Below are 12,862 nucleotides of genomic sequence, written 5' to 3'. Positions count from 1 at the left end.
CTCTTTGTCATCCATTGTTGATTGTTCTTCCCCTGCTTCTTACTAAGTTGTTTGTCATAAAGCATCATTAAAGCGGACGTGCACAGGAAGCATGGAAATGTGAATCATCCATTCTTGAAAGCAAACACAACAATTACAATCAACCAGCATCGAGGGGCAGGTGACACAGGGCTATACACCCTCTTGATTAGGCCTTCTCTGTTGCGAATCCCAAACTCTGGAACAGTCTCCCTCTCCATGTGAGACAGGCACCTTCTTTGGCTACTTTTAAGACCCTTCTTAAAACCCATTTTTACTCACTGGCTTTTAACCCAGCATGAGACTTTGAACTGTTTAAACTGTTTTTAACTTTTTAACTGCTTTTTATCTAACAAATTGCTCTTAAGATCATTTGTATTTGCTTTTTCTGTGTGTATTACCTCTTTTTAAATGTTATTTTTTAGTATGTCCTTTGCCTGTATTTATTTGTGGTGTACAGCCCTTTGTTCTTCAACTGTGGTTGTTTTTAAAGGGCTTTATAAATAAAGTTGGTATGGTAGGGATAAAGTCATTGCATGACAACGAAAAAGAAATAAGAGCACTGGACAGGAATTAAACACCAAACACATGAAAACACAAAACGCATGACTAAACTGTCAGGAGCAATCCTGACAATTATCAGACGAGAGAAGCACTCGGAAAGCAGAGACCTCGGTCATCTTCCAATATGAAGAATAATGCTTAAAAAGACCCTGAATCCAGATGGCATTCTGGATCACCCCAAAATCGAATCACTTGTTCTTCATCCCATTTCTGGCTCGTACATGTACATGCATCCTCAGTTGTTGCCATTTCTAATAAAAGGAGCATATACAGTACAGGCCAAAAATTTGGACACACCTTCTCATTCAATGCGTTTTCTTTATTTTCATGACTATTTACATTGTAGATTATCACTGAAGGCATCAAAACTATGAATGAACACACGTGGAGTTATGTACTTAACAAAAACAAGGTGACATAACTGAAAACATGTTTTATATTCCAGTTTCTTCAAAATAGTCGCCCTTTGCTCTGATTACTTTTTCGCACACTCTTGGCATTCTCTCAATGAGCTTCAAGAGGTAGTCACCTGAAATGGTTTTCACTTCACAGGTGTGCTTGAAGCTCATCGAGAGAATGCCACGAGTGTGCAAAGCAGTAATCAGAGCAAAGGGTGGCTATTTTGAAGAAACTGGAATACAAAACATATTTTCAGTTATTTCACCTGTTTTTTGTTAAGTACATAACTCCACATGTGTTCATTCATAGGTTTGGTGCCTTCAGTGACAATCTACAATGTAAATAGTCATGAAAATAAAGAAAACGCATTGAATGAGGAGAAGGTGTGTCCAAACTTTTGGCCTGTACTGTAGTTCGAACTAGTATCCGTCAGTAGACAACATGGCTGACAGGGTGGAGACGCAGTCGAAGTGGACGCACGTAAATAAAACCGCACAGAAAACGGCGCCTCCAGAAGAGACGGTCAAAAAGCGTCTTGAAGATGATCTGTAAAACATAATCTATGCAAAAGTTTGACCAAAAAAACACCATTACATGTATTTTAAATGTTGGAAAAAAATCATAATATGACTCCTTTAAAACACAATTGTATACAAGATGTATAAGTAAGGTGTTCCCGCTCAGTTTGGGGGTCCTTAGTCTGGAAAACGTTGAAGACTCCTAGTAAATAAGAATAAATAATCAGTAGGCCAGTATTCATATAGAATAACCCAGTATACATGTGTTTTTATTTAAGTGGTAGAAAGTATGGTTACGTTTTTTTGGCACACTTAAAAGTCATTTTGAGAAGAATACACGTTGAAAAACAAATCTTGATTTTTTTTTTGCCACTACTAGGTGGGCTAAACAGAATGTTACCCCCAGTGCCCTGGTCCACCTGATACCTTATTTAAAACCCACAATCACAAATCTTGGTTTTAAGTTTGACAATGATATTAAATTGGAACAGCAGATTAACTCTGTTGTACAATCTAGTTTTTATCGTCTAAGACTTTTAGCAAAAATTAAATCAGTTTGGCTTTTAACGACTTTGAGCGGGTAATTCATGGTTTTATTTCATCACGTTTGGACTACTGCAACTCCCTCTACGTTGGAACAAGGCTTCAATTGCTCGAATGCAGTTGGTCCAAAATGCTGCTGCTCGCCTTTTAACTGGCTCTAAAAAACATGAACACATTACCCCCATTTTAGCATCCCTTCACTGGCTCCAAGTTCATTTTAGAATTCATTTTAAAATATTGCTTGTTTTTAAATCTCTTAACGGATTAGCGCCACAATATATGTCGAACCTTTTAAAAATGTACACCCCCACCAGGTCTCTAAAGTCAACTGATCAGTTTTTTTCTTGTCGTCCCAAAAACACGTTTAAAATCCAGAGGTGATCATGTATTTTCTGCGGTGGCTCCAAAAATTTGGAACAAAGCATTAAGCCAATCGTCTGTCATCTGTATAAGAGCAGTGGACATAGAGTGGCCTGTTCTATATCAGTTGCTAGCCCATTTGATTGAAAGTAAGCTTCAATTTGTGCATACACACATTTCTCCAGTATTTTACTTAAACCAGGTAAAATGCTTATTGGTCTACAATTGCCCTCATTAAAAGCCAATTTGGTATCCTTATGTAGAGGAGTAACCGTTGCCACCTTCCATATCTTTGGACACAGGCCGACTTGTAAACATCTATTAAAAATATGACAAACAGGCACGGATATGATACCAGCAGTCATTCTCAGTAACTTACTATCCAATTTGTCTATACCAGCTACCTTGTTGTCCGGAAGAGAGTGTAGTAACTTCTCAACCTCGCTGACTTCAACCTGATTAAAATTGAATTCACAACCCTTATAATCCATTATAATATTCCTAATAAGGTCAGTTGATTTGTTGTTATTGGATGTATGCATACCATGCCTTAATTGAGATACCTTGTCAACATAATAGTTATTAAAATGATGATGGTTGGCCTTATTTTATCCTTGCAGTACTAATGTGTAAAGCAACTGAAACTAAAATATAGAAGATGCATAACACAGACCCAAATATATATTATTTTACAAAAGTACCAGTTCATTGATTGCACATGTACTAATCACATCTGATGTTGATGATCCAACAAAAACTATTATTCAACACAATAAAACTGTTTTAAGAAATGATGATTTCATAAATGTTGTTGCAGGACTTAGAACCTGCAGCACACTCCACAAACACCAGGGGTGCAGCAGCCACTCCGTATCCATGAATTGATTAACGTGGACCCCGACTTAAACAAGTTGAAAAACGTATTCGGGTGTTACCATTTAGTGGTCAATTGTACGGAATATGTACTGTACTGTGCAATCTACTAATAAAAGTTTAAATCAATCAATCAATCCAGTAATAGATGACATTACTCTCTGTGTGATGATGGGAAGTACACTGGGAATTTCTTACTTTAAGGAAGTTAAAAAAAAACAAAACACGTTTTACCTGTTTTTCCCTGATAATCTGTCCCAATGTCACATCTATATAATCACTAAAACAGAAAAACAGTTATAATCATATCACGTGTTCTATGTTTGAATAATGGTTAAGACAATAGAAAAAAATAAATAAAAGTTGTATATAGTATTTCACATTTTTGGCAACCATTTTTACTACAGTATACAGTGAGGAAAATTATTATTTGACCCCTCCTCCCACTGTGTCTTTAAATCAAACCCTTAAATCGCCAGAAACAGTCCAATATTTTTGAGTACATTTATTTTAACCAACACAACAGATTATTAATGAAACAACATGAAAACACAACAATTTGTGTTTGATTGACTGTAATACATATTTGATACTTAAGTAAAACAAGACTTTGCACTTTATGGACAAACTCTTGTTGGCAATCACAGAAGTCAGAAGTTTCTTGTAATTGTGTATATTTCTGTTCTGGTCCATATGTCTTGACACGAAATCTCCAATTTAATGTGTCCTTGTTTAATGTTGATCAAAACATATCATCCATCAATCCATTTTCTACCGCTTTTCCCTTTCCATATCATGTCTCGTTAAAATTAGAACATCCCAACATTAAGGAACTATCTTATTAGATATTCTTAAAGGATGATACAATAGAAATGAAATTATATTTTTCACATATTTAAGTAATACTCATACTATGGATATGAAGCCCTTCTCGGTGGATAGTAAGTCTATAATCTAAAATAATTTCAAGCTTAATTTCGATAGTATTGTCCATTGAGATACTTTGTACATTGTAATACCATGGTTGCTGTTATGTAAGGACTGTTCTCAGTCTTGTGAGGTATTACATTTGTTTAGATATCCAAATGTTTATTAAGTGTACATGAATTGACAAGATGTTTTATGGTTATTGATTTTTGTCTAGTTGAGGACAAAATGTTACTAACGGAACTGATATGATATTGGGAAACTGACTATTAGTGGATAAAAACAGATCATAAATATAAAGATCCTGATGTAGGATCTGAGGATGTCATTGTGGCTTGTGCAGCCCTTTGAGACACTTGTGATTAAGGGCTATATAAATACACTTTGATTGATTGATTGACTGAAGAATGATCCACTGTCTGTAGGTAAGACATTCCCGGTGTACTTCCCATCATCACACAGAGAGTAATGTAATCTACTACTGGATGCAGGGTCAGCCCGTGATGAAGCAACCATGGCCAAAGTGAGTATAAATAGGAGCATGTTCAGCAAAGTCCTCCATCAGACAGGATCAACAAGACCAGAAGAATCCACTTGCTTTACTCTCAGAGTAGAACAACAAGAATCATTCCAAGATGAAGACTCTCAGTGTTGTTCTTGCAGTGGCCATTATTCTGGCCTGTATGTATCTTCAGGAGAGCTCAGCCAGTGGAGTGAGTATCAACATGACTTATTGAAGAAAAGTAGACATGCTTATTTATGAACATGTTCAATTGATGAACAGACACAAGAGCTGGAGGAGGTGATGAACAGTGACAGTCCAGTTGTTGCATACGACGAGAACTTTGAGGGATCCTGGAAGGTCTGTTGACTAACTTGGATGGATTTGTCCCCAACATGTTAGCAAAGTGGAACACCTTGATCACGTCTGTTGTCTTTTGTCACACAGATGCCGTATACCAACAGACACAAGCGAGGCTTCAAGTGTCGCTTCTGCTGTGGCTGCTGCACCCCTGGTGTTTGTGGACTGTGCTGCAGGTTCTAAGTCCTGCAACAACTTTCATGAAATCATCATTCATGTGTCATTTTTTTAAACCACTGTCATTGTGTTGAATTGATGTTTTTGTTACATCATCAACATCAGATGTAAATTGTACATGTGCAATCAATAAACTGGTACATTTTCAAAATAATATATATTTGGGTTTATTTTATGTATCTTTTTATTTAAATTTCAATTACTTTACAAATTAGTGAAGCTAAAATGAAATAAGGCCAACCATCATATTTGCTTTGGGGGTCAGTAGAATGCTTACATTTGGATAAAATAAAAACAAACATGAAGATTGCTGTAATTTTGTTTGTATTTCTGTCTTTTAAGGTTAAAGTTAAAGTACCCATGATTGTCACACACACACTATTTTTGGTGATTTAACCCCCGTTTCCAACCCTTGATGCTGAGTTGATGCTTGTTTTTTGCCTTATTGTGCCAGAACATATTTTACATACATGGTGCTGGAGTACTTCTCCTCTTCCGAGTTTGTTGTAATTTATTTTATTGTTAATACGACTAAATATTTCAATACGATTTAAGAGGTGACAGACATATGCAATAGAGATGAAGAAAACCCTTCATTTAATTTCACCATCAAAGTTTGGCAAATTAGGTATTCAGTAAATATTCACACATACATGTTGCATGACATTTCAATCAATCAATCAATCAATGTTTACTTATATAGCCCTAAATCACGAGTGACTCAAAGGGCTGCACAAGCCACAATGACATCCTCAGATCCCACATCAGGGCAAGAAAAATCCTAACCCAATGGGATGACAATGAGAAACCTTGGAGGGGACCGCAGATGTGGGACAATCTTACCTCTTTGTACCTGCTGATGTGTATTTGGGATCTGAATAAGTCCTGAAAATTTTAAGTCAACGATGGAGGCATTGCAGAGATATTTATTAAACAATCTTGCCTTCCTTCATTCTTCCTCAAAACAAGCAGTTTTCCAAAAAAAATTATCGATATATGGTATAAATGTACTCAAAGTGCTTTGCGCGCGTCTGCCATTGTAGTCCGCGACCTGGTCGATAAGCTAATTTTCCACTATTCTCCTGTTGTGGGGAAAACTGGGCTGTACACGGACATACATCCTACGCTGTTGCAATTTCTTTTTTTTCTTCTTGCATTATCTTTTTCTTTTTTTTGGCCTGTTCAGCTACTAAGGCAAATCATATTGTTGATATAGATGCCCATATTTGCTGTACAGATGTACTTTACAAAAGAAAAGTGTGAGTTACTTCTCTTGTTGCTTTTTTGTATTTGACTTTTAATTTGTTAAATGGATTTATTAAATTTTTGGTGCAGGAAGGGATAGAAATCAGAACAAAAAAAAGGAAGACAGAGGGGGAAATTGCAGGGACAAGAGGAGGATAAGACAGAGAGACAACAAGAACAAAAACAACAACAACTTAACAGCATCCGGTAATACGATATGTACAATTGTGATACAAAAAATATATAGCAAAGAAGCAGTTAGTAAAGTTATAACATAGAAATAGCAATGGACATTATTGCACTACAAACGGAACAATAAAAATACCAATAGATAAAACACTATTGATAATGCATAATAATAATAATTACTTAAGTATCAACAATACAATAGTTTCAAAAGCAACAATACATTAATGCAATGAAAACTAATTGAATTGCTGTCATTTCTAGTACTAAGTAGTGTTTAGTTCAAACTTATATCTGTCAGTAAACTCGATATGTAAGCGCTAAAATCTAATCAAATCAAGTCAAACATTATCTATATAGCACTTTTCATATAGAGGCAAGTGGCAAACACTAAGTGTTGTACTAAAGAAAACAAAAACAAAAACAAACACACACACACACTTACAGCATTATTGACAATAACAAAGTAAAAACAAAACATGGCATACCACTGAGTATTTGAGGAAAAAACGCCACCTTTGAGGCGTCCACACTGGAGAATAACTAAAATTAACACCGTTCAAAAAACAAAAATATATTGAAAAAACATATGCCCCATGTATATATATATATATATATATATATATATATATATATATATATATATATATATATATATATATATATATATATATATATATATATATATATATATATATATATATATATATATAACTATTTATACAGTAAATAAGACCTCCCACCAAAAAGTGTGTAGAAGGTCTGTAAAACATAATCAATGTAAAATTTAAACCAAAGATCCCCATTACATGTTATGTAGACCACAAAAAAAGTGTTTTAGATGTAAAAAAAAAATCATAATATGACCTTTTAATACGCCTTATTATGTTATGTTAACCATGCTCCTGTTGATTCTTACATGGTCCCTGTTGCTTTATCAGGTACTGGATGTACTGCGCCTGCATGCAGGAATAGATTGCATCAGTGTCTGTGTTATAACACTGGGAATTCCTGGCCTTTGAGCAGGGATTTATCTTTGTTTCCCGTAAGAGTCTGTTTCCCTATATCCCACCAGTTCAATTAGTCACTTAAAACACCTATGTCAACCTATCTTAACCTATGTCAACCATATCACATGTTCTGCAATAATGATGGACGTGAAGAGTCAAAAAATGATGAAGAAAAGGTGATATGGGAATGGTGAAGAAAATTATGTTGTGCGATAACATAAATCCTGTCACTCCTGTTGGGGCTTTAGAGTATATAAAATATATATATATATATATACATATATATATATATATATATATATATATATATATATATATATATATATATATATATATATATATATATATATATATATATATATATATATATATATATATATATATATATATATATATATATATATATTTATATATTTTTTTAAAATTTCAAATATGCAAAAAAACAAAAAAAGAGCAAGCCTGATATCCAATACAGTGCTATAGCCTTAACAGCCATCATAACAAAATGAAAACAATGGAGAGTATGATGCAGGTTCTGAGAGGTTCCTGCTACAACCATATTAATGTTATTTATTGCGCTCAAATAAGGCAAAACCTTGCAAAAACTAATCAAAATTATAATATGCCTTAAGTGTTTTGTCTAAAACAAATGCTGCTAAGGCAACTGTCCCCAAATACCCATTTACCTTCTTCTCAAATTAGTTTTGCATCCTTCCTTGGCAGATGTCTGCAACCGCCGAGGGGGATTTCTCTGGTTTTGACTGTGGGCCACGTCTCCCGTGGCACAAGAGCAAAATGGACCGTTGACATCTAAATCATATTTTATTACGCGTATGACGCACAACATTGCTTCTGAGGACAAGCAAGACCTTAGCAAAGGGTGCACATGTTCAGTGGATGTAAATAAACTGGAAATCTTCCAAAAATTTGACAGAACTTTATGTGCCTCGTCCTAAAAAGATTAACTAATGAACAGACAAAACACGATTTAGAATATGGAAAGAAGTTTCGCTTGAGGAAATACTTTATTAATACTGAATGACTAATATTGTGATTAAAAGTTTCAGCTTACTATCTGTGCATCGTTTATAATTTTAATGTGCATAAGAACATAAGACACAAGGACATAAGAATTTATCGTGTTGGGTATTAATAAAATTCAGCAAAATAAACCAGGGGTTGGTAACTTTTTTGACCTCGGGGCAACAATCTTTCCACTACAGAGGAGCCCAGAGCCCACTCAAATTTGAACACTGAATTAGTAAGGTTTCTGCCCTCAACTATCAATCTTGGCGCATGTCCTCTTTTCATAATACCTGCTTCCCAACTGCTCTGTTTTGAAAAAGAACCATGTTTCTTTACACTGTATTGCAGATGACATTCAAATATACAGTCGTGGTCAAAAGTTTACATACACTTGTAAAGAACATAATGCTGTCTTGAGTTTCCAATACTTTCTACAATTCTTATTTTTTGTGATAGAGTGATTAGAGCACATACTTGTTGGTCACAAAAACATTCATGAAGTTTGGTTATTTTAGGAATTTATTATGGGTCTACTGAAAATGTGACCAAATCTGCTGGGTCAAAAGTATACATACAGCAATGTTAATATTTGGTTACATGTCCCTTGGCAAGTTTCACTGCAATAAGGCACTTTTGGTAGCCACCCACAAGCTTCTGACAAGCTTCTGGTGGAATTTTTAACCACTCCTTTTGACAAAATTTGTGCAGTTCAGATAAATGTGTTGGTTTTCTGACTTGGACTTGTTTCTTCAGCATTGTCCACAGTTTAAAGTCAGGACTTTGGGAAGGCCATTCTAAAACCTTAATTCTAGCCTGATTTAGCCATTCCTTTACCACTTTTGATGTGAGTTGGGGGTCATTGTCCTGTTGGAACACCCAACTAAGCCTCCTTTTTCATTGTCCCATTTAAAGCACCAGTTCCATTGGCAGCAAAACAGGCCCAAAGCATAATACAACCACCACCTTGCTTGACGGTAGGAGTGGTGTTCCTGGGATTAAAGGCCTCACCTTTTCTCTTCCAAACATATTGCTGAGTATTATGGCCAAACTGCTAAATTTTTCTTTCATCTGACCACAGAACTTTCCTCCAGAAGGTCGTATCTTTGTCCATGTGATGTCAGACATGTAACCAAGTATTAACATTGCTGTATGAATACTTTTGACCCAGCAGATTTGGTCACATTTTCAGTGGACCCATAATAAATTCGTAAAAGAACCAAACTTCATGAATGTTTTTTGTGACAAACAAGTATGTGCTCCAATCGCTCCATCACAAAAAATAAGAGTTGTAGAAATGATTGGAAACTCAAGACAGCCATGACATTATGTTCTTTACAAGTGTATGTAAACTTTTGATCGCGACTGTATCTGCCTGTAACAGCAAGTGATTGCCCGGCCACCATGACTACTCTGCGGAACTGTCTTTGCAAAAATCAAACAGTATCTTCAACGTGCTTTGTACCTCCATTTTGCATAGTTTTCCCGATGCTTCTTGTTCAGTATTTTTTGTGCACTTCCCTGCCGCACTATGTTAAATAAATAAATGATAAATGGGTTATACTTGTATAGCGCTTTTCTACCTTCAAGGTACTCAAAGCGCTTTGACAGTATTTCCACATTCACCCATTCACACACACATTCACACACTGATGGCGGGAGCTGCCATGCAAGGCGCTAACCAGCAGCCATCAGGAGCAAGGGTGAAGTGTCTTGCCCAAGGACACAACGGACGTGACTAGGATGGTAGAAGGTGGGGATTGAACCCCCAGTAACCAGCAACCCTCCGATTGCTGGCACGGCCACTCTACCAACTTCGCCACGCCATTTTTTTTGCACTTTGCCTGCCGATACTGACCAACAACACTCACGCCGATACATAACCAATACGAAACATAACAATGATTTTTGAAATAACTTCACTAATTTGTTAGAAGTAAAAAAAAACTGACAAACAACCCTTTGCATATTGATGTTTATTGGGATTATACTGATTTATGACAGCACTCATTTCCAGGAATCACCAGTTGCAGCAGAGACCACACCATCTCGGACCTTGACCACAGCAGTTACAGCACCAGCGGCAGGCTCTAACATTGTGCTGGAGTTTCTGTGTAATGGAAACATTCATCTGTGCAGATATGACATGAAATTAGACAGGTTATTTAACATTTATCATTCTATTCTATCTGTTCAATAATCCCAGCCTACCTTTGATTTGTCTGCCTGCATCTCAAAATGGTCAACATCGGCACCGCTTCTCGCTGCTGCTACATTGTCCTCCTATTTATGAAAGAGGAATATCTCAGAGTTGTGACAGAACTTTTGTAGGTCATTGAGAATCAGGATCATGCACTTACTTCAGAAAAAGACGAGGCATAGCTCTCCTGAATTAAACTAAACGCAAGAGCAATGATGACTGCAACGGCAATGCTGAATGTCTTCATCTTTGGGACTGCGAGGGGTTTGAATTGTTGAGAACGCAACAACTTGTAGTTTCTGCTTTTTTATGGCTAAGCTCGAATAAGTTTATTCCATTCAATATCTGTATATCTGCACACCGCTCGCAGTATTTATCCACTTCTACGATGGACTTTGCCTTGATCCTTGCTTGGAACTGGCAAGGGGATTTTTCTGGGTTTGACTAGGGCCATGTTGACAGTGACCAGGACAACAATTCAAAGGCGCCATTAAGCGGCAACTGCAGTTGAGGAGGGCCAAATATTTTTTTTTACATGCAGCCTAGAAGTTCTGGGGACCCACACACCCAGGGATGCAGATATTGCAGCAAAGAATAAGAGTGATTTAGAGCAGGTGTTCTTAAACTTTTTGACCTCATGGCCCAACCTTTCCACTACATTCAGTAGGGGCGCTGGGCCCACTCAAATGTTAGTAATCTTATTCTTGATTTTAGTTGTATTAAATAATGATATATAACTTACCTACAAATTAACAGGATAAACCTTGTAAAATTGTTTGAAAGCATGTAGAATAGAATAGAATACAATGCCTTTTATTGTCACTATACACAGGTGCAATGAGATTAAAAGCAACTCCAGTATCAGTGCGAAAGTCTACAAAATATGCAAAACATAGGAAGAAAAGAAAAAGAAAAATAGTGCAAAAGGAGGTAAGGTGCACAGTCCAGTCCTGAGAACGATTTATGTTCACTATTCACTGTGTTGTTTACAGGAAATAAATAGTATACTATATACATATATACAGAAGCATTCAGATTGTGGTTGGAAAGTAAGAATTGTACAAAGAGAGGTGCTACACTATATAATCAGTGCCTATGAGAGTTCACCGTGGTTATCACTTTAGAGAAAAACATTTTCTTGAGCCTGTTTGTCTTAGATTTGGTCATCTCAAAGATTATTACCAAGGCTTGGGTCAGGATTATTACAAAAATAAATGCAAGGACTCATAAAAGGCAGGTCTGCAAGTTTACACAGACATAAGTTGAACCTCGTAACGTAAACGTAAAGTAGCGTAGTAGAAATTATCCACATCAGTCCCAAAATGTAATAACTTTTTCCTTATCCCACTTCGAGCATTTCCTGAAAGTGAGAAGAAACCTTTTGAGTAATTTTGCTAACTAACTGATTGATTTTACATATGTTTGTGTTTTTGTCCTCCCAAAAAATAAACAAAGCTGCAAAGGAACAAATGGAGTTTTGTGATTTCATATTGATCCAAACTTGCATATTATTCAAATGTGACTGAACATCGCAGCACCATTAAATCCTCAATAGACTATTTTTATTAGCTCCCAAATCTTCTTTATTTGCTTTAGCTTGTGTTTTCATGCTAACGTGCCTTTCATTTCGATCAATATTCTCCCCAAACAAGTCGGGAAGCTCATACTCATCGACCTGTCTCGCCTGGTCTTGGTCACTGACCCCGTCTGTCCCTGTGTGTGTGCTTAAATTTAAGTCTGTCCTCTCTTTCCTAACTCATTTTGGATCCTTACCAACTTTAATTTTAACAAATGACCATATGTATGACAGCCTAATTGCTACTAAATCCACCGTATGAAATATTCCCAGTGATTATACGGTAATTTGGCCTCTGAGAAACAACATCCAGTCCCACAAGTAGCCTCATGTTTTGATTATCGCCTCCAAACCCTATGATATTGTTTCTTTGTGCCAGTA

The 12,862-nt window shown here is 36.2% G+C and overlaps 2 protein-coding genes across 2 annotated transcripts; one reads left to right on the top strand and one right to left on the bottom strand.

The window, feature by feature from the left end:
• The first annotated feature begins 4,776 nt into the window (after positions 1 to 4,776).
• On the top strand, positions 4,777 to 5,376 carry LOC133660270 (hepcidin-like). Its single transcript, XM_062063586.1, has 3 exons — positions 4,777 to 4,915; positions 4,987 to 5,064; positions 5,152 to 5,376. Exons 1-3 carry the CDS (start codon positions 4,838 to 4,840, stop codon positions 5,245 to 5,247), a joined length of 252 nt encoding a protein of 83 aa, XP_061919570.1. The 5' UTR covers positions 4,777 to 4,837; the 3' UTR covers positions 5,248 to 5,376.
• Positions 5,377 to 10,666: 5,290 nt separating this feature from the next.
• LOC133660268 (hepcidin-like) lies at positions 10,667 to 11,271 on the bottom strand. The gene is made up of 3 exons (XM_062063584.1): positions 11,066 to 11,271; positions 10,917 to 10,988; positions 10,667 to 10,836 (listed from the first exon to the last, which is right to left on the bottom strand). The coding sequence occupies exons 1-3, from the start codon at positions 11,150 to 11,152 to the stop codon at positions 10,726 to 10,728; spliced, it is 270 nt and encodes an 89-aa protein (XP_061919568.1). The 5' UTR covers positions 11,153 to 11,271; the 3' UTR covers positions 10,667 to 10,725.
• Between the last annotated feature and the right edge of the window lie 1,591 nt (positions 11,272 to 12,862).

Source organism: Entelurus aequoreus, linkage group LG11 (genome assembly GCF_033978785.1).
Source record: "Entelurus aequoreus isolate RoL-2023_Sb linkage group LG11, RoL_Eaeq_v1.1, whole genome shotgun sequence".
Taxonomy (NCBI): domain Eukaryota; kingdom Metazoa; phylum Chordata; class Actinopteri; order Syngnathiformes; family Syngnathidae; genus Entelurus; species Entelurus aequoreus.
The sequence above is the reverse complement of the archived record's forward strand: the minus strand, read 5'-3'. Positions and strand labels throughout refer to the sequence as shown.